This window comes from Crinia signifera, chromosome 8 (genome assembly GCF_055691185.1).
Source record: "Crinia signifera chromosome 8, ASM5569118v1, whole genome shotgun sequence".
Lineage (NCBI taxonomy): Eukaryota > Metazoa > Chordata > Amphibia > Anura > Myobatrachidae > Crinia > Crinia signifera.
This window is the reverse complement of record NC_139224.1, coordinates 69,301,919-69,324,358: the sequence shown is the minus strand read 5'-3', so window position 1 is coordinate 69,324,358 and position 22,440 is coordinate 69,301,919. Positions and strand designations below refer to the sequence as shown.

Here is a 22,440-nt window from a genome sequence, read left to right as displayed (position 1 = left end):
CCCGCGATTTCCCATAGGGAACAATGTTAAAAGTGTCAATGGACGCGATTTTAGTGTCCAATGCCTCAATGCCTGCGATTTTTCCATAGGAAACAATGTTAAATGGGCCATAGAGCCCAAATAGTCCCCCTGAAGTCTGAAATGGCCCCCACAATTGTTAACGCCACCCCACGATCAACGTGAGTTTTCCGCCAGCGGACTTTAAATTGGACCGTTTTCTGCATTTCTTGCAGGTGGGCCTTAATAAAGGACTCCGGCTGGGGTCTTTAAAAGTTCAAGTGTCGGCCCTTTCTATCTTTTTCCAGAGAAAGTTAGTGGTTTATCCAGAAGTCCAGACTTTCTTGCAAGGAGTCTTGAGAATACAGCCTCCATTTGTAGCGCAGACGGCGCCTTGGGACCTAGATATAGTCCTGATGTACCTTCAGTCATCCTGGTTTGAACCAGTGGACACCATTGACCTGAAATACCTCACCTGGAAACAGTGACGCTACTGGCTCTGGCTTCGGCCAGAAGAGATTCTGAGCTTCGTGCTTTTTCTTGTAAGAGTCCATACCTGATTTTCCATCAGGGCGGAACTTCGGACAAGACAGCAGTTCCTGCCAAAAGTGGTCTCGGCGTTCCATACGAACCAGCCGATTGTGGTGCCTTCTCGTTCAGGACATCAAGATATCCCTGAGTCACTTGATGTGGTTAGGATCTTACAGATCTATGTCAAGAGACCATCACGGGTCCGTAAGACAGTGTCTTTTTGAGCTGTACTATCTAACTATCGTCCTATCTCTCAGCTCCCATGCCTCTCCAAGCTACTCGAGAGGCTTGTCTACTCTCGCCTCACAAACTTTCTTAGCTCTAACACCCTATTAGACCCGCTTCAGTCAGGCTTTCGCTCTCAACACTCCACTGAGACCGCACTGACTAAAGTGGTGAATGATCTGGTAACTGCTAAGTCTAAAGGCCATTACTCACTGCTTATTCTTCTAGATCTTTCTGCTGCGTTTGACACTGTGGATCACACTCTCCTTTTACAAACACTACACTCCCTAGGTCTTAATGATACAGCCATTTCCTGGTTCACATCTTACCTATCTGATCGCTCTTTCACTGTTCACTTCTCTGACTCTACTTCCTCTTCACTACCTCTGTCAGTCAGAGTTCTGCAAGGCGCAGTCTTAGGTCCTCTGCTTTTCTCAATCTATACCTCCTCACTTGGCAAACTAATCAGCTCTTTTGGATTTCAGTATCACTTATATATATTTATTTATTTATTTATTAACAGTTTCTTATATAGCGCAGCATATTCCGTTGCGCTTTACAATAGCAGACAGTGATACAACAAAACAGGGTATTTACAGACAGTCAAAATGTAGAAGGGCCCTGCTCGCAAGCTTACAATCTATAGGATGCAGATGATACTCAAATCTATCTATCAACCCCAGAGTTGTCACCAGTGGTTTTGGGCCGAGTCTCTGAATGTCTCTCTGCCATCTCATTTTGGATGGCTTCTCGCCAACTCAAACTCAATATTTCCAAAACAGAATTACTTATATTCCCACCAACTAAGAACAGTTACCATCCCGATATCTCCATCACTGTTAACAACTCCACAATCTACCCCTACCCCACAAGCTCGTTGCTTGGATGTCATCCTCGACTCTGACTTGTCCTTTCTTCCCCACATTCAATCTGCCTCCAAATCATGTTACATGCATCTAAAAAACATATCCAAAATAAGACCGTATCTCACGCAAGACACTACTAAATCTCTTATCCATGCACTCATTATATCCCGCATTTATTATTGCAACAGTCTCCTAACTGGTCTTCCCAAGAACAGACTCTCACCACTACAATCCATTTTAAATGCTGCTGCGAGGCTGATCTTCCTTGCAAGACGCTCATCGTCTGCTGATCCGCTCTGCCAGTCCCTCCATTGGTTACCTGTGTTTTACCGTATTCAATATAAAACACTTCTACTCGCATATAAAACTATTAATCATACTGCACCAGCATATATCTCTCTACTTATCACAAAATATCTCCCATCTTGACCCTCTGCACAAGATTTGCGTCGCTCTTCTGAACGGATCACTAGCTCCCATTCACTATTACAGGACTTTCACCGGGCTGCTCCCATCCTATGGAATGCCCTTCCACGCACAATAAGACTCTCCACTAGCCTCCAAACTTTCAAGCTTTCCCTGAAAACACACCTCTTCAGGCAAGCTTATCATATTTAAGTTCTACATGCATAACCCTCTGAGGCACTTATGCATTATATAGCTTCCCTTCTGGACCTGTAACTTGGTGGGACTGCTATGCTATTACTGTTGCCTGTCCTTGTGTTTCCCTCCTATATCCCTATAGATTGTAAGCTTGCAGCAGGGCCCTCCTACCTCCAAGTCTGTCTGTTACCCAGTTTGTTTTATCACTGTCTACTATTGTAAAGCGCAACAGAATCTGCTGCGCTATATAAGAAACTGTAAATAAATAAATATACGACCCTGCAAACCACAGTTTGACAACAGTATTCGTGATCTCAAGAAAAGAGGTTGTATACTTGAAAGACGATGGAGGAAGACCAACCTGGCAGAGGATAAATTAAATCTAACCAAACAAATTGGAAAATACCAATCAACAATCACCCGCAAAAAATCAGAGTTCCTTTCAAATGAGATCATGGCAGAAAAAAATAGGCCTGCTCAGCTTTGTGACATCTGCAAAACACTGGATACTATCGCCCCTGTGCATATATGTGCTGCTAGGCTGATCTTCCTTGCAAGACGCTCATCGTCTGCTGATCCGCTCTGCCAGTCCCTCCATTGGTTACCTGTGTTTTACCGTATTCAATATAAAACACTTCACTCGCATATAAAGCTATTAACCATACTGCACCAGCATATATGTCTCTACTTATCACAAAATATCTCCCATCTTGACCCTCTGCACAAGATTTGCGTCGCTCTTCTGAACGGATCACTAGCTCCCATTCACTATTACAGGACTTTCACCGGGCTGCTCCCATCCTATGGAATGCCCTTCCACGCACAATAAGACTCTCCACTAGCCTCCAAACTTTCAAGCGTTCCCTGAAAACACACCTCTTCAGGCAAGCTTATCATATTTAAGTTCTACATGCATAACCCTCTGAGGCACTTATGCATTATATAGCTTCCCTTCTGGACTTGTAACTTGGTGGGACTGCTATTCTATTACTGGTGCCTGTCCTTGTGTTTCCCTCCTATATCCCTATAGAGTGTAAGCTTGCAGCAGGGCCCTCCCAACTCCAATGTCTGTTGTTACCCAGTTTGTTTTATCACTGTCTACTATTGTAAAGCGCAACGGTATCTGCTGCGCTATATAAGAAACTGTAAATATATAAGTTGATTGCGGTGTCAGCTTTCTTATGCTTCTTAACAAATTTCCCTTATTGAGTGCCGCCTACACCGTATAGCTGGGGTAGCCAACTCCAGTCCTCGAGAGCTACCAACAGTTAACATTTTCCAGGTATCTGGAAGTAATTAGCTCCACCTGTGGATCTTTTAAAATGTGTTAGTCAGTAATTAGTGCAGCTGTGTACATGCGAGGTGAGCTGGAAAATGTGAACTGTTGGTAGCTCTCGAGGACTGGAGTTGACTACCACTGCCGTATACCTATCTACATACTCCTATTGGAAGGCACCAGGGGTTGTTAATTACTGTACCGTGGTGTGCCGGTTCTATCCTTAGAAAAAAAATAAATATATATATATATATATATATATAAAAGCACAAAGGTATAGGTAAACCTGCGCTAGTGTATAGCCAACCACCAGCTGTAACCAATCAGACAGTCCACTGATTGTAGAAAACACTAAGTCCGTGGTGAGACTGCAGCAACCTCCAAGAAGCACTCCGGACTCCGGGAGTGAAAGGGGTAATCTGTTCAAAAACAAGAAGAGGTGTGCCTCATAGTGTAAAACCGTATTTATTTTAAAAAACAGACAAGTGCAGGTACACAGATCAATAAAGACTCGTACCAGGCGGATAACCGCTGTGGGCTGGTTACCACAAGGTTTGACATAAAACTCCAAGGCAATAACTCCTACCACCTTCCAAGGCGTCGCTGGATCTCGAACAGACTGCCGGCTAGCCACCAAGACAAGCAGCGTATCAGCGTGTAGGCGAACGTGGATGGAGCAGGAGAAGCCAGGTGCAAGGAAAGCTGTCGTCACTAGCCCTGCCCTAATGCATTTCGTATCCAAACTTCGTTTGTGGGCTGGTTACCACAAGGTTTGACATAAAACTCCAAGGCAATAACTCCTACCACCTTCCAAGGCGCCGCTGGATCTCGAACAGACTGCCGGCTAGCCACCAAGACAAGCAGCGTATCAGCGTGTAGGCGAACGTGGATGGAGCAGGAGAAGCCAGGTGCAAGGAAAGCTGTCGTCACTAGCCCTGCCCTAATGCATTTCGTATCCAAACTTCGTTTGTGGGCTGGTTACCACAAGGTTTGACATAAAACTCCAAGGCAATAACTCCTACCACCTTCCAAGGCGCCGCTGGATCTCGAACAGACTGCCGGCTAGCCACCAAGACAAGCAGCGTATCAGCGTGTAGGCGAACGTGGATGGAGCAGGAGAAGCCAGGTGCAAGGAAAGCTGTCGTCACTAGCCCTGCCCTAATGCATTTCGTATCCAAACTTCGTTTGGATACGAAATGCATTAGGGCAGGGCTAGTGACGACAGCTTTCCTTGCACCTGGCTTCTCCTGCTCCATCCACGTTCGCCTATATATATATATATATATATATATATATATATATATATATATATATATATATATATATATATATATATATATATATATATATAATATATATATATATATATTCATTCTCATTATATGTAATTACTAAGTGGAATGCATGACTAGTATAACATATAAGATAAGGTACGTATTGATAGTCTAAAAAATATTGAGATTACATTGTTCGTTTAACCCTTTCGGGGTCATGGTGCCCAGGTGATGAATTCATCCCGTCTTTTTTTTTTTTTTTTAAATACATTTTATTAATGAGATGCCATGGATACATCAAGCAATAGTTAGGTAAAAAGACATAATGTAGAACAGGGTCCAAGTATGAACAAATTAACGTAAAATTAAGGAACCAACGCAGTGGTTCCAGAACACGGACCAAATATTTACAGTCAGTAACTTATAGAAGCATCTCTTTTTTGTTTTTAAGGGTGATAAAATATTAAAGGTATAATGTATATAAACAGTGATAAATAATAAAATGAACCAAAAAAAAATAAGTAAATTACATATATATTTTCATACACACACACTTACACACATACATACCTATATGTCCATATATATATACACATACACATACATATACATACCAAACTGTTATAAGCTAAAGTAACTATATAGTAAAAATATTTAAGAAATATAATAGAGAAGAAAAGGAGGGTGAATGAAAGAAGGAAGGAAGACAAGGAAAGCGAAGAGACAGGGTAGGGGAAGGGGAACGAGGGATCCGGAAAGGAGGGGGTCCTATTCGACTTGTCTAATCCATTTGGAGATCCAATTTTTTAGTGGAAGGCTGGGGGTACATTAAAATATGTGGTCCAGGGCTCCCAGATCTTAATAAACTTAGTGGAAGAGCAATTTAAGATACTAGTGATGTACTCCATCGAATGAATATGCCAGATCTTAGCAGTCACCTCGGCTAGAGACGGGACAGTTGGTGATCTCCAAAGACCCGCTATAATGGTTCTAGCCGCCAGGACCATATGAGTGAACAATTTGTTCTTTGCACGAGTTGTTTCTGGGATGTTCATTGAGAGTAGAAAATAGCCAGCTTCAAATGGAATTTGTATATGCAGAATAGAACTAGCTAAGGTTGCCAGCTTCTGCCAAAAAGGGATTAAAACTGGGCAGTCCCACCATATATGCAGAAAAGTTCCATCTGACCTTTTACATCTCCAGCATAGGGAGGATATATCTGCGTTCATTTTATTAAGCCTAACTGGCACATAATACCATCTATATAGAAGTTTATATGCGTTTTCTTTAAGTTTTACACATATCGAACTAGAGGCAACATTAGAGTAAATTTCAGACCATTCATCGTCTTGCAGCGTTTTTCCAAGGTCAGATTCCCAAGCATTTACAAATGAAGCTCTAATATCAGAAGACTGAGGTAATAAAGATAGATATAAAGTTGAAATTAGGCCTTTTGCTGGTGCTTTGCGAAAAACTAAGTATTCTAATGAGGTGAGTGGCCTAGCAGTGAGTTGTGTAATGACTGAGGAATGAAAATGCCTGAGTTGGAGATATTGAAAAAAATATTTATGCGGAATAGGGTGTATTGATTGGATGTCTGCGAATGTGGGGAAGGAGGAATTTTGAGAGATGTCATTAATGAACCTAATCCCATTTTTCCACCAGCTACTAAATGCCTTAGGAGAGCAACCAGGGTGAAAGTTTGGATTATCAAATAGAGGGATCAGTGGATTAGGGGTGGGTGCTATTTTAAAACGCTTGTTGGTAGTGTCCCAGATATCTAAAGAATGTGAAATTACTGGGTGGGCCCTTATATTCTTAGGACGGTTCGATCTGGGTAACCATAAAAGCGAAGAAACCGAATGAAGATTGAGATTTTGAGATTCAATCCCTACCCAAACCCTCTCAGAATTAGATCTATTCCAAAGGACACATTGAGCCAACCCCGCTGCTAAGTAATATGCATATAAGTTTGGGACCCCTAGACCTCCACCAGAAGAACGTCTTTGGATTATCAAACGACTAACTCTTGGCTTTTTGTTGGACCAGATAAAGTCCATTATTTTTTTTTGAAGAAATTTAAAGATACAAGGGGGAACACGGACCGGCAGGGTTTGAAAATAATAGAGTAGACGTGGTAATACATTCATTTTGACTGCATTTATTCTACCAATCCAGGATATATGATATGCTCCCCAATCAGCTAGGTCTTTTTGTAAACGAGCTATTAGTCTAGGATAGTTAGCTTGATAAAGTTGTCTGTAATTTTTAGTAATAGCGACACCCAAATAGGTGACTTGGCTTCTATTCCAGTGGAAGCCATAGGTCGACGCCAGTGCATCTTTAATGTGCTGCGGAACATAAAGGTCTAGGGCCTCGGTTTTTAATGGGTTGATTTTATAACCCGATAACATCCCAAAATCTGATATCTCACGGAAGAGATGAGGAAGGGATTTAGCTGGGTCAGTGATTGTGAGCAGGACGTCGTCAGCATATAGGGCTACTTTATGCTCCGCATCACCTATTCTGACTCCTTTTATATTGGGGTTGGATCTAATGCGTGCTGCAAGGGGCTCAATACTTAGTGCGAAAATGAGAGGGGACAGCGGGCATCCTTGTCTCGTCCCATTGGTAATCAAAAACGGGGAAGAGGCCAATCCATTAGCCAACACTGCAGCACGTGGTTTGTCATAAAGAGTCGAGATTCCCTGAAAAAATCTACCAGAAATGCCTATAGTTTGGAGCATGTTAAACATGAAGGGCCACTGAATCCGGTCAAAGGCCTTTTCAGCGTCTAAGCTTAACACTAGAGCTGGAATTTTCTGTTCATGAATAGCATGAATTAAGTTAATTGTACGACGCGTATTATCAAATGCCTGTCTACCAGATATAAAGCCCACCTGGTCGGGGTGGATCAGGTCCGGGAGTAGGGGGCCCAGCCTGTTGGCCAACACTTTTGCATATATTTTGATATCAACATTGAGCAAAGATATGGGCCTATAGCTTGAGACCAGGAGGGGATCTTTGTCTGGTTTGGCAATCACCACTATGTTGGCCAAGGAGGTCAAAGCATTGAGGGAATCACCATCAAGGAGACCATTAAAAAAAGTTTTCAAAAAAGGGGTCAGAATGGAGGCGAATTTTTTATAATATAGAGGGGTAAATCCATCTGGGCCAGGAGTGGAGGAAGCTTTTAGACCCCCAATTACGGAGAGAATTTCCTCTTCAGTTATTTCTGCATTCAGTACAGCCGTCTTGTAAGGCCTCTATTCCCTCTGTGCTTGCTCTCCAGTACATGATCAATCATTTGATACCTAATAGAGCAAAGTGGATGAGACAACATGGCAAAGTGCCTAGCAACCGGTTGTTTGCTAGTACTGGCACTTGTAGCTGCTCTGATGGCTGATCTGTGTGTATGGTCCTCCTCGTTTTGAATGCTGTTTCAGTCTTACCTATACATGTTGAGTATCCCTTATCCAAAATGCTCGGGACCAGACGCATTTTGGATAATAGATTATTCCGTATTTCAGAATAATTTTATATTTCAATGAGGCATCTTGAATTTATATTGTATAAACACATCAAACACATGATCTGCACACAAATATATTATATTTGCACATGAAACAAGTGGTTTAAAACAAGAAACAAAGTTTGTGTAATATTTCAGACACTGAATTTGGATGGCAAGCAATCATTTTCTTGCACATATTTAATGCCAGTAACAAATGTCCTCAAGGTAAAAAAATATATATATTTTTTAAATGGTACATCTCTGTATGTATGTATGTGTGGATAGATAGATTTATATTAATTTTACAAGAACAGGTGCGCCAAACTGCAGTAACGCTTTTTCAAAAAACTTTTATTCCATTTAAAAAACACTGGTAAAAGCAGTGGGTGACGTACCGAAGTTGGTGGCTCTACACGCTGTTGGTAACACAGCACGATAATATATCTCCTGGCAACACTGGTACAAGCTGTTTTATATGAGTGCTGCCATATATAATCATTTACAATCTTCAGTATTAATGACAAATGACAAGTATCTTGAAGGTAGAATGTCTGATATCCATAAAGCATTATTTAAAAATATTAATGATCAGTGTTTGAAAAAAAAGGCTCTTTACTGGTTTGAGCTTGATGGTAAAATAATTAAACAAAAATGTAAGTATACCTTCACATCCTCTTCTCCTTTTTCAGGTTGCAGCCACGAAAAACATAGTGGATTATACCAACCTCTCCTGCCTCTTGCCACCCTCCTCCTCACAGGGTGGACATGGTAGGGGAGGGTATAATAGAGGAAATGATGAAGCATTAACGATGGAAGGACCTCCTGCTCCCAGCCCGCAGAGTGAAGCAGTTGCCAATGATTTGCAAGACCTGTCTCTGCAACCTGGATCCAATAATCAGGTAGCTGGACCCAGGTCTAATGATCCTCCACTCAGCGAGAGGAAAAATGGTGAGCATGTGGTAACTTGATTGTTTATAGTAATGTTGTTCTATGCTAAATTTTTGCGCAATGAGTTGAAGTTGGAAGTAAATTATTCTTGAATATCATTTTGCTGTATGATCTCGTTAAAATTTAACTTCACTGGAACGAAGTGGCTTAGGTAAAACCATGAAAGTAGCCCCAGACCATCATGCCTCTTCTGCCAGACCATTAATGGTCGGTGGCCATTTCTAAACTGTATTTGTCCGTCAGATTACCTGATGGAGAAGTGTGAACAGTCTAGAAAGTGGAAGTCTACTTTACACCAATCAAGTTGCTGATTGGCTATATGTGAGACACCTTGGCTATGGAATTCCATCCATGAAATTCCTGGCGGAATAGTTCTTGAGTGATTGCAACAGCAGATAGGTGATTTAGTTTAAGCGGTGTTTGACCCATTTTTCCTCAATCATATTATATGCACTTGTCTGGAGCAGCTTTCGCAGAGCTAAGATTTAACAGTCTGGTGTGTTTTAAAGGTTTTCAGCATAACTTATGTTCTGCACATTATCACTCTGTGTACTGGTCAAAGATGTGATGAGGATAGTGATGTGGCTTAGAAGCATTCAAGCTTCGGGACTGGTAAATGAGTTCTCTTTTGGTAAAATGGGATGGTGAAAAGTTGAAAATTACACTGGGTTACAAAAATATATTTTTTCAAAATTGTTTAAGGTTTTGGACCAGATTCAGAACATTTTTGCACCCCTGAATCCGAAAATAACATCCGTTTTTCTTCACCAGGTCAGGTGATCTTTGAACTATATTTATTGAATTTTTGTGACATGACCTGTGGATTTTATTAATATTTCATCTCCAAATTCAGTTTTTCAGAGGAAAATATATTTTTCTAACAAAACACAATTTATTAATTACATTTTAAACAAAACAGTGTACATTGTATAGCAGAGATTGGTAATTTAGTTACTAAGTACATGTCAATTGCATGTTAAGCCATCATTGTTAAAAATTCAGGGCTTGATTTTACGTTTCCTGGAATGCCTAGAATGCTCAACAGCAGGGATGTCTCTCATCAAAGGGGTGTGGGTCTACAACAACTAGGTCGATAATTCTCCCACCATGCCCTAGTGGATGGTAGGGCATGAAATACTGCCTGTCGGCACATATCGGCTTAGAAGCCAGTGAAAAATCCCGTGTTGACCCAATGGTGCGTCGACCCAATGACCGTATCCCTATCAAAGTCCGGTGATCTGCCATCATAACTGCATCCCAGCGTCCCTTAAACCTGGTCTCCATCTCTTTCATCTCCTGAGAGAATCTCTCACCCTGCTCATCGTTCATTGATCCCAGATTTTCAAGAAACAGATCTACATGTGAGAATAAGTAATGCATTTATATACTCATGTTGCTTTCAAGGTTTCTGAAAGCAGTCAGCATAGTGGTAACTGACTAGTGGTAGGTTCTGCATAGTTTGTCGCCTTCTTGTTCCCCAGAAAGTTCTTCACCACCAGAACAAAAGCCTTCCACACTTCCAGTCCCACTTTTTTCATAGTTTTCGAACTGTGGATCTCGGATGAGCTGACGGATTTAAGGACCATCAATTGTCAATCTTAGAAAAGCCTGGCACAAGTTAGTGAAGCATCCACCATCCCTGTCCAGAGCTTTAGTGAATTGTTTTATCAAGCTAAGCTTGATGTGCAGCAGTGGGAAATGCTTAATGCCCAGTTGTGCGACTCGTTACACCATGTTTCTGTAATACCAATAATGTCATCATAGTCCCTAGTGACCACAGTTTCTAGTTCCCCGATTTTACCTGCTAAGCTTCTTGCATTTGCCAGTAGGCATTTTAATTCATGTTTGTTTTTATTTGCATCCCTAACATTGTGTTTAATTTCTCCTCTGTACTTATTTGTATTCCTTACTAACTTCCTCGTACCCCCCCCCCCCTTCAGACTCTCTACAGCTACTACACCTCCCCCTCAGTTATCTTGCTATATATCCGAGACTTGTTGCTATCCATTATTATCCTCCACTCAAGAAGTATTGATGCTGGTTATATTATTCTTTGTATGAGTTCTTTCATTAAACCTGCTTGTTTTAACCCATCTCCTGTTGGTCACTCCTCTCTTCCTGAAATCCGCACGACACCATCAAATCCACCAATGGTTACAGTTTGTACTGACCCGATGGAATTTAGCGGAGTTCAGGGGACACCTGTGGACCTCTTACAGAACATTTTAAATCGCTTAGAGCAGCTTGAATCCACACAGCGGCAGATATATATACAAACATTGGCATCTCCCTGGGCCGTAACTTCTGCCGCCAGTTCCTCATCTACTACCACAACAACCAGTAACATTCCTCCTGCTTCCTCCCCTCCACCAACTTCAGGGCATCTACAGCTACCTACGCCCAATAAATATGACGGATCTCCCAAGGCATGCAGAGGCTTCTTAAATCAATGTGACGTTCATTTTACACTACAGCCATCTCTCTTCCCAAAGCCCAAGTGGCCTACATTGTGTCTCTCCTTACTGGGACAGCATTGGAGTAGATTTCACCACTTTGGGAGAGATCTGACCCATTACTTTCCAATTATCCTGCCTTTTATTTCCACCTTCAAAAGGATATTTGACGAACCAGGCAGAGTGTCTTCAGCCGCCACAGAAATTCTACGAATTTGTCAGGGCAGTCGAGCTCTCATGGAAAGAGGAGGCTCTGTGGTCTGCCTTCTGGTATGGCTTATCTAGCCGTTTGAAAGATTAACTCATTACCCGTGACTTGCCAGACACCCCGGCTGAATTAGTTTCATTCTATACTAAAGTGGATCTCCGCTTACAAGAGCATCAGTTGGAAAGAAACCACTTTGATCGTTCACGTTTTCGGTCCTTCACAGGCCCTGCATCATTCTCCAGACCTGCTCCTTCCATGTCACCACCTGCTGATGAACCTATGCAAGTCAACCGGTTTTGTTTATCAGTAGAAGAAAAGGCTCGAAGAAAGAAGGAGAATTTATGTATGTACTGTGGGTCTGCTTCTCATCTTGTCACTGCCTGTATACGTCGTCCGGGAAACGACCGCTCCCTAGTCGCCAAGGAGGAGCGCCGACTAGTAGTATTATTGCCATCCTCCACCTCGATTGATTCCACTATCTTTGTCAATCTCATCACATCACAAAGAACAATCAGGTTGAAAGCCCTGCTAGATTCTGGAGCAGCAGGGAATTTAATCTCTTCCAGACTTTCTACCCAATTCTCCATTCCAGTACAGACCCTGGATCAACTGGTATATCTCACCGCAGTAGACGGCAGTCGAATTCTTCACGGTCAAATGTCTTTATTAACACGTCCGTTGGAACTACAAATAGAGCCCGCTCATCGTGAATTCTTGGAACTTCTTGTTATTTCCAAAACTTCTCATGATATCGTTCTAGGAATGCCCTGGCTGGCTAAACATAACCCTCATATTGACTGGTCAACTGATAAAATTACTGCATGGGGTTCACACTACTCCTCCTGCCTACATCGAGCAATACCTCTGCAGCAAGTTCATTCTTCAGCATCTTCGTCATCATCTTGTTCTTGTTCTTTGTAATTTCCTTCCTCGTCATCATCTTCCTTGTCTTCGTTATCTCCGCAGTACAGCCAATTCTCTGATGTATTCAGCAAAGGCAGGACCGATGCTCTACCTCCTCATCGACAATGGGACTGTCTAATCGAGTTAATTCCCGGGAAAACTCCTCCCAGAGGTCGTATTTACCTTCTGTCTCTCCCAGAGACCAAAGCCATGTCCGACTATATCAAGGAGGATCCTTGAAAAAGGGTTTATTAGAACCTCCACCTCGCCAGCGGGAGCAGGCTTCTTTGTAAAAAAAAAAAAAAAAGATGGATCCTTGACACCATGTATAGACTATCGTGGCTTAAACAACATCACAATTAAGAATCGATATCCTCTTCCACTCATCACTGAGTTATTCGACAAGGTCAAGGGTGCTACAGTATTTACCAAATTCGATCTACGGGTGCTTATAATCTAATACGCAGTAGAGTAGAAAACCGCTTTTAACACTCGTGATGGACTTTAGGAGTACTTGGTAATGCCCTTTGACTTCTGTAATGCTCCTGCCGTATTCCAGCAATTCATGAATGACCTCTTTCGAGACATGTTGTACTCCTCCGTGGTGGTCTCTTTAGATGACATCCTTATATTTTCACCAAACCTGTTCAGCATAGGAGAACGGTGAGAGAAGTATTACATCGACTTCGACAAAATCAACTCTTTTTGCAAACTTGAGAAATGTCTTTGCGAAGTTTCCTCCATACCTTTCCTGGGACATATCCTGTCCAGTACCAGCTTGGAGATGGATCCTGAGAAGGTAAAGGCTGTTATGGATTGGACGGCTCCTAGTACTCTTAAGGGAATCCAGTGCTTTTTGGGCTTTTCAAACTACTATAGACGAGACTTTTCTCCTATTGCAGCACCACTCACAGCTCTCACCCAGAAAGGAGCAGATCCAGCCCATTGGCCACCTGAGGCAGTCAGAGCATTTCAACTATTTAAGCAAGCCTTCGTTTCTGCTCCCATTCTTTTACAGCTGATGTCACAAAACCCTTCGAGCTTGAAGTGGATGCCATTTCCGAAGGGATAGGGGCTATTCTTTTTCAGCGAGATGAAAATCAAGAACTCCATCCTTGTGCATATTTTTCAAAAAAAATTGCTGCCAGCGGAAAAGAATTATCCTATTGGAGAACAAGAATTGTTAGCAGTCAAATTGGCCTTTGTGGAGTGGCGATATTTACTTGAAGGTGCTCGTCATAAAATTATTGTATACTCAGATCACAAAAATCTTTCCTTTCTTCGTAATGTCCAATGTCTTAAATCTCGACAAGCTTGATGGGTGATGTTCTTTGAATGTTTTGATTTCCAGATTAAAGTTCGTCCTGGTACCCTAAACAGAAAAGCAGATGCATTGTCTCGGTCTTTTGATTCCATCGATGTACAACCACTTGCTCCACAAACCATTCTCAATCCTTGTCTTTGCTCAAGTATCTACTCATCCTGTACCACCTCCTGGTAAGATGTTCGTGCCACAGAATCTTCGGAGGAAAATTTTAGCTTGGGCTCATTCGTCTCGTTTCATTGGTCACTCTGGAATTCAAAAGACTGATGTTTCTCCTTCGTTCCTATTGGTAGCCTTCAATCCGAGCTGATGTAACTAACTTCATCACCTCCTGTGTTAAATGTGCTCAACACAAGACACCTCGTTCCTCTCCTTCAGGGGAACTCTGTCCGCTACCAGTGCCCACAGAACCATGGACCCATTTATCCATGTACTTCATCTCAGAATTACCACCTCCTAAGGGACATTCTGTCATCTGGGTTGTGGTGGACAGATTTTCCAAAATGGCTCAATTCTTCCCATTAAAATCTCTTCCTTCAGCTCCAGCTTTAGTGCAACTTTTCATCAAAACAAACTTTCAGTTACATGGACTTCCAAAAGAGATCATCTCTGACCAAGGGGTGCAGTTTGTCGCCAGGTTCTGTAGATCCCTATGTGCCGCAGTCCAGATTAAACTTAAGTTTCTTCTACATACTTCATGGCAGCCTTAACAATGGGTTTATCTCTTCTTCCCCTTTAATTAGACAGGTAGTTTTTTCATCCCTAGGATCCAGACCCTCCTCTTCCTCTATAGAGCACTCCTCCTCCCCATGTCCTCTAGTCTTTTTACTGTCTCCTTATGTAGTACAGGTAGTTAGTGTAGGTTTGTTGTTTTATTATAGTAGGCTGGTATGATACTATACTGGGCAGTAGCTGGGGTTGGCGGTGCTTTGCCCCTTTAAAATTGGTCTGGGCCGGCGGCTTAAGGACACTAACCTGCGGCGTGAAGGCTCTTTTCCCGGTGGACCGAGCGCACATCTCGCCGGCAGAGTTTTTGGAGGCATCCTGGCTGGCGTGCTTCTCTGCAGGGGAGTACACTGCGGCTCCGGGAGGCGCGTGCTGCGAGCAGGCCGCGTGCGCTTCTCTGCAGGGGAGTACACTGCGGCTCCGGGAGGCGCGTGCTGCGAGCAGGCCGCGTGCGCGCCACCCGGCGGAGGTGACGTCCCACGTGGTATGCGCTGGGAGGCGCGTCATACAGTAAGGCCCTATTGTGTGCGGCTTGTGTTCCAGCAGGCCGCATGCGTGTCATCCGGGAAGTGACGTCGCACGGGGTATGCGCCAGGAGATGCGTCATTCAGTAAAGGCCCTATTGCGCATGGCTTGCGTTCCAGGAGGCCGTGTGCGTTCCAATGAGCAGAAGGGCTCATATATAAAGCGCCTGGCCGGTGTAACAGGCGCTGGGAATTTCTATGCAACATGGAGCCTGCTATGCTGGAGGATGCCTCTCAGAGAACTAGTGCTGCGCTTCCCAGGTAAGTCCTCTGTGGGGGACTGGTTTTTATTATTATCTTTGCTTATACTAGTTAGTAATAGGGTCCTTCTCTGTTGTAGTGTGCCTTCTGTGTCCAAGAAGAAGACTGGCAGTGTCAACTCTGAAGGTGCATATTTCGGCGTTGATTATTTTACTGGATAAGAAGTTAGCTGAGCATGATTTGATTAAAAGATTTTGCCAAGCAATCAAAAGAATTCGACCGAGAATCAGGTCTGCAGTTCCCCAGTGGGATTTGAATTTAGTTTTGAATGGACTTGTGTCTCCTCCATTTGAGCCTTTGGACAGGGCTAGTCTTAAGTTTCTAACGTGGAAAATGGCCTTTCTCGTTGCTATTACTTCGGCCAGGAGAGTGGGTGAGATGCATGCATTGTGGATAGAAGACCCATATTTAAGAATATTTCCTGATAGAGTGGTTCTGAAGACAAATCCATCTTTTTTGGCAAAAGTAATCTCATCTTTTCATCTTAGTCAAGAAATTATTTTACCTTCTTTTTACCCAAATCCTACTATTCGGAGAGAGGAGAATCTCCACACCTTGGACATGGGTAGGGCATGTAATATTTATTTGAAGAGAACCAAGGACTATTTGTTATTCCTCAGGGAGCAAAGAGAGGATTTGCTCCATCTAAACAATCCATAGCAAGATGGCTGAAGGAAGTTATTTGTTTCACGTACAAAAATTTTTGTCGTCAAGTGCCTGAAGGCATTAAGGCACATTCAACGAGGGCCATGGCAGCATCCTGGGCTAGAGTGGCAAGCGTTTCAGCTAAGGAGATTTGTCAAGCCGCCACATGGTCATCACTGCATACTTTCTCAAAGCACTATTCCCTGAATGTGTCAGAGAGCAGTTTCGGTAGCGAAGTCCTTTGCCAAGCCATGGCATGAGATATTGTATTCCCGCCCTTGTTGCTTTGGTACATCCCATTGTTAAGGCTGCCATGAAGTATGTAGAAGAAAGCTTCGGATTATACTCACGATTATTCCTTTTCTTCGGAATACTTCATGGAAGCCCATGATTTGCCCTCCCTGTGTATGTTTTTTTCCTAGGATCCATATCGGAGACACTCAAAGACTAGAGGACATGGGGAGGAGGAGTGCTATATAGAGGAAGAGGAGGGGCTGGATCCTAGGGATGAAAAAACTACCTGTCTAATTAAAGGGGAAGAAGAGATAAACCCATTGTTAAGGCTGCCATGAAGTATGTAGAAGAAACTTAAGTTTAATCTGGACTGCGGCACATAAGGATCTACAGAACCTGGCGACAAACTGCACCCCTTGGTCAGAGATGATCTCTTTTGGAAGTCCATGTAACTGAAAGTTTGTTTTGATGAAAAGTTGCACTAAAGCTGGAGCTGAAGGAAGAGATTTTAATGGGAAGAAATGATTAAAACTACCTGTCTAATTAAACGGGAAGAAGGGATAAACCCATTGTTAAGGCTGCCATGAAGTATTCAGAGGAAAAGGAATTATCTTGAGTATAATCCAAAGATTTTTTACTGCCTACATCCTCAAACCAATTGGCAAACTGAACGGGTAAACCAAGATCTGTAAGTCTTCATTCGTCTTTTTGTATCCTCTTCACAGGATGACTGGCTGGAACTGCTCCCTTGGGCGGAATACGCTCATAACAGCTCTTATCATTCCTCCTCAGGTACCACTCCTTTCTTCACTGTTTATGGGAAGCATCCTCGATCTCCAGATTTCACAGATCTACCTCCTGTCGTAGTACCTGCTGTGACATCTTTTCTTCATTGTTTAACTAAAATCTGGTCTAATGTGCATGAATCTCTTCTCAAGGCTTCAGTGTGGTACAAAAGATCCGCTGATAGGAAGAGACGTGCAACTCCTAGTTTTAAAGTTGGAGATCAAGTCTGGTTATCTACTCGAAATCTGTGACTCCATCTGCCATCCATGAAGTTGGCTCCACGCTTCATTGGCCCTTATCCCATCATCAGGTCATTAATCCGTTGGCCTATCTTCTGAAACTGCCATCCTCTATGAGAATCTCTAATTCTTTACACATCTCCCTCCTGAAGCTTTTGCAGCTAAGCAAGTATAAGAAGCAAGTTCCCAAACATCCTCTGGTTAAAGCCATAGCGGATGCTGAATTCGAGGTTAAAAAAATCATAGATTATCGCCATCAAAACTCTCGTCTTCAATTTCTAGTAGAGTGGTCCGGTTACGGTCCTGAGGAGAACTCGTGGGTAGAGGAGAAAGACTTACATGTTCCCAAACTTGTTACTTCATTCTTCCAAAGAAATCCTCACAAGCTTCGTAAGTGTCCTGGGGCCACGCAGAAAGGAGGGGATACTGTCACACGCCGCCACGGCTTAGCACGGCGGGTACAGTACTCATCCGTCCGTGCCCGCTGGCGGCTGGTGTGTCCCCGCTGGGGTCCTGGTCGGGAAGGCAGTGGTGGCGTTGTGCAGCTGTGAGCGGCAAGCATGGATTCAAACAGAGGCGTGACTGTCTGGCTGTCAGGAACCTGGCGCCGGAGTACGGTGCCTCCATCTTGAGGGCAATGCAAACGCTGGTCGTTCCCATGGGTACGAGGGCGGGCCAATGCCTGGCGTGTTGTCAGTCGCCTGTCCCGTCTTTGGCAAGCAGGAGAAATCATTTGATGGTGGGCAACTACCGAATGATTTATCCTGCATCTGAGGCATGCAAGAGGATGTGTTTTTGTTGCACATCCCCTCGCATTGTACGGAGGGGAATTGGCAGGGCGGCATCTCATGTGCTCGGTAAATTGAGATGTTCATAACTTACCGAGCAAACCAGAATCGGGCCCTAAGTACTGATGCCTTAACACCATTCTAGCCGCCCCCATGTGTCACCCTGATGGAGTGGGAGAATGAGATTTAACTGATCAGTACCATAAACAACAACAGCTTTCCCTGGATTGCAGCACCGACCACATGGTACAGGGGTGGGGTTTTTCTTAGCATATATAATCATACATATCATAATATATGTAATGTACAGACATACTGTAGCTGCCTTAAACAAGCCTTCTCTGGAGAGGCATGATGAGCCAGCTTCTTCTAAACTTGCCCCCTCACCCCTACTGCAAATCTAGCCAATGGAATAGAAAATAACTTTTAATTTTTTTTTTTTTGTATCAGCTGCAGGTGTGTCCTTCCTGCATTGCTGCAAACAAAACTGATAAGTCACACAGAGAGCTTCCCAGTGCTACAGTCACAGGATGCTTACAAATTATATAACACAATTTGTAGTGCATGGTAGACTGATGTATGTGTACACATCTCTATGTGTAAATGTAACTTAGTTGAACATACATACTAGCCAATGGAGGCCACGGCCAATATAGTTAAACCTCGGCCATGGCCACTGGCAGGCTGATAGGGTCAGTACACACTGAAAGATATTGGCCGCTGATATCGTTCAGTGACTTCACCAGGATGTCTGAAAGACCTCAATCATTATCGACACGTGGGAGTGCACATTGTTAACAATATTGAGGTTACAACAATATTGCATACATAGGGGGATTGGTGGAAGGTCAATGCCTACTGTATAACAGGATTCTGATATACTGTATAAAAGGAAACTGACATATTTATATTTGTGGTTTCATTCACCTGGCTGAAGTGTATTTCTAATGCAGTCACATGTTAAAGACAATGCAAATATATTTTTGCAGTTTTACAGAATTGTTACTAAACATTGTCTTTAATTTCTCTATCATTAACTTTTTTGATGATGTGTGTCCCATAGCCCCCTCAGCTCTGCCGGTCCCATAGCCCCTGGGCCAGCCCCATAATCCCTCATACTGATTGCAGGTTCACACTACTGCTACAGACATCGGAAGCTGCTGCCACTTCCTGGCACTGCTAGTAGTAGCATTGCAGCACCCACAGCACAGGGCGTCTGGGTATGTATGCAGGCAGATAGGTGCACGGGTGTGTGTGTGTGTGTGTGTGTGTGTGTGTGGGGGGGGGGGGGCGCATCACATTCTGAAAGCTTGCTGCCCTCAGGAGAGGAGACCCAGCTCCTACTTGGAGACAGTCCCACGGATAACCGTGGATCTTCTGTTTGGGGATGTTGGAGCCTGCCATCACTGAGAGGGGTCAGTAGTGTAGTGGCAGGTATCGAGGGGTCAGTGGTGTAGTGGTGGGTGTCGAGGGGTCAGTAGTGTAGTGGTGGGTGTCGAGGGGTCAGAAGTGTAGTGGGGGGTATAGATGGGTCAGTATGTAGTGGCCAGTATAGAGCGGTCAGTAATGAATGTAGTGGGGGGTTATAGAGGGGTCAGTAGTGTAGTGGCCAGTATAGAGTATTGCGGTGGCAGGTATAGATACTCTTGAGTGCTGTGATTCAAAAAAGTTTGGAAACCACTGTATTAGCCTCTTCTACATATGTAGGCCAGTCCCCCTAGTACTTTGTAGTACAGCCCAACAGATAAATTGTATGGTACAAGTGTATGCAGTTGATAAATTGCTGGGCTCCTGGAAGCTGCTGGGGGAGTTCACCATACACTAGTGAGATTTGGTCTGATTTGACCCGATTCCGGGGGATCGGGACGATAAATCGGACCAAATCTCTTGTATTTGACATCCCGTCTGACCCGATGCGCAATCCCATATGCATCGGATCGAGTTGGGAGGTCCGATGACCTGCACATAAGATTTGATAAATCTTGTCTATCAGTGGCTTCCCATTCATTTGTATGTTTTTTTTTTTTATGCACTGGCTCCCCTGCCGCCTATTTGTGTTTCCTTTGCCCGGCTCCTGGCTCGACCCTGCCGCCTCTCTTGCAGCCCGGCTCTAGCCACCATTTTATTCATGGGCTTGGCTTTTTTGGATTAAATAATGTACACTTACAATTTTTACCTTTTACCTTTTGTCATTTGTCATCACTAATATACCAGTCTGAAACGGCTGCAAAAGAAGCCAGAACACGAAAGTGGGAAATCCAAAAATTTTCAGCGCTACTCTATGGATCTAAAGCAGGGCTGGGCAACACCGGCCCTCCAGATGTTGATGAACTACACATCCCAGGATTTTTTGCATTCGTTTTGCTATGTGGCCATGCTGAAACTGATGAAAGGCTTGCTGGGATGTGTAGTTCATCAACATCTGGAGGGCCTGTGTTGCCCAGCCCTGATCTAAAGCGATAATTAATAGTAATAATAATTTTATTTATCTAGTGCTTTTCTACCACAGGCCTCAAAGTGTTTTACAGACCAAAAAAGCATGGTACATTATACAAAGTATTTCGAATTACAGCAAGTACAAATACCACACTGAAATAATTAAGAACAACAAACCCAAAGAGCACAATAAGCATACTTAAGCAATTTGCCCTAAGATACTTGATTGTGTGTTTGGCGTGTAGCAATAACAACTGTAGAATTTCTGTCAATTTGATGTCAACAGCAGACCATTTGTAACTTGGTTATGAGACAGGATTTGCCAAATTATATGTGCTGGCTATTACATTTTAGATAATTGAGTTTTATTAGTTAGTCCATTGAGAGGTTACCAAAACTGCATTGCAGAAAGCACTAGTTATGACAGGTTTTCTCAAGTACCCCCAGCTCCCTGAATAGAAGTATGTATTTATGAATATGTTTATCTTACCCTAAAACACCACATGCAACTTCCTGCAGTACCCGCAGTGACGGAAACTGAAGTTTTGCTGTCATCCAAATCCACTTCTGCTATCTGAGAGGGTGGGGAAGTCCTTGCTAGTAAAACCAGCTTGAGGATGAGAAAATAGTGATGTCCTAGATTGGTGAGAGAATGACCGTGGGCTAGAACTAAGGATCTTTTTTGTCTGTTCCTGCAGTCTTACAGCTCAAGCTCCAGCAGAGGAGGACACGAGAGGAGCTGGTGAATCAAGGAATTATGCCACGTGAGTATATTTATTTATATATGGCTCTACTCCTTCTGTAAACTATACATCTTCCCTTTTATACAGATGTAATATTTATATGTGTACAATATGGTGTTGTGCATTGGTAACTGAAAAGTTTGGGGGGGTTTTCTTTCTTTTATGTATTTTCCTTCATTTTCTGTAGAAATGTTGGTCTTCTATAGATGCACTCTTTCTTTTTTATTTATTATTATAATACAGATAACATGCTTTAGTTGTATTGTAACTTTTTTCACAAATGAATTGTATGTTGTAATACAGATGTGTCTTTATATTATTGCTGCAGTTTCTCCAAACAGCCCCTCTTGGAGCATCCGGTCCCATAAGACTGCTAGCCCATGGTGTTTTTTATTAATTTTAGTCTGCTTACAAAATTCTATGTTAGTGTTTACCTGGAAAACCTTTTAACGTAGACTTTTGTATTTAGATACAGCTGCAATAACGGTAACAGATAAAATATAGGCATGCCACATATAATTTTAACAAAGTGATGCGAATAAGATGCATTTTTGACAAATAAAGATGCCCAACATTAGAAGGGGTGTGGTACAGTTGGGATCCTGACAGTCATTAGCCCGACGTTGGGATCCTGACTGTCCGGACCCAGACAGCATGGTGAGCGCAACTAAGCCCCTTGCGGGCTCACTGCGCTTGCCACGCTGCGGGCACAGTGACTCGCTACGCGAGCCACCTATTCTATTCTCCCTCTATGGGGGTCGTGGACCCCCACGAGGGAAAATAGCTGACGGCCGTCGGGAACCCGGCTGTCTGTGTTTTGACAGTCGGCATCCCGACGTCGGTTAAATGACTGTCGGGACCCCGTCCGGCACCCCATTAGCAGAGCTGTTCAGGAACTTTTGACATGCTTGAGCCAGGCATCTCTAGGTCCATGGC

The 22,440-nt window shown here is 43.2% G+C and overlaps 1 protein-coding gene across 3 annotated transcripts in view; it reads left to right on the top strand.

Annotated features, from left to right (window-relative positions):
* The window catches only part of MRTFA (myocardin related transcription factor A), a 157,622-nt gene that overhangs the window by 4,473 nt on the left and 130,709 nt on the right, over positions 1 to 22,440 (top strand). Inside the window, exons 2-4 of one of the 3 annotated variants that reach the window (XM_083156644.1) lie at positions 8,976 to 9,234; positions 9,937 to 10,005; positions 21,460 to 21,525. In XM_083156644.1, coding sequence (XP_083012770.1) covers positions 9,096 to 9,234; positions 9,937 to 10,005; positions 21,460 to 21,525 — 274 coding nt within the window. In that variant the 5' untranslated portion in view covers positions 8,976 to 9,095. Of the gene's footprint in view, positions 1 to 8,975; positions 9,235 to 9,936; positions 10,006 to 21,459; positions 21,526 to 22,440 lie in introns of those variants that run through there. The other 2 variants (XM_083156645.1, XM_083156646.1) reach the window with 2 other exon arrangements.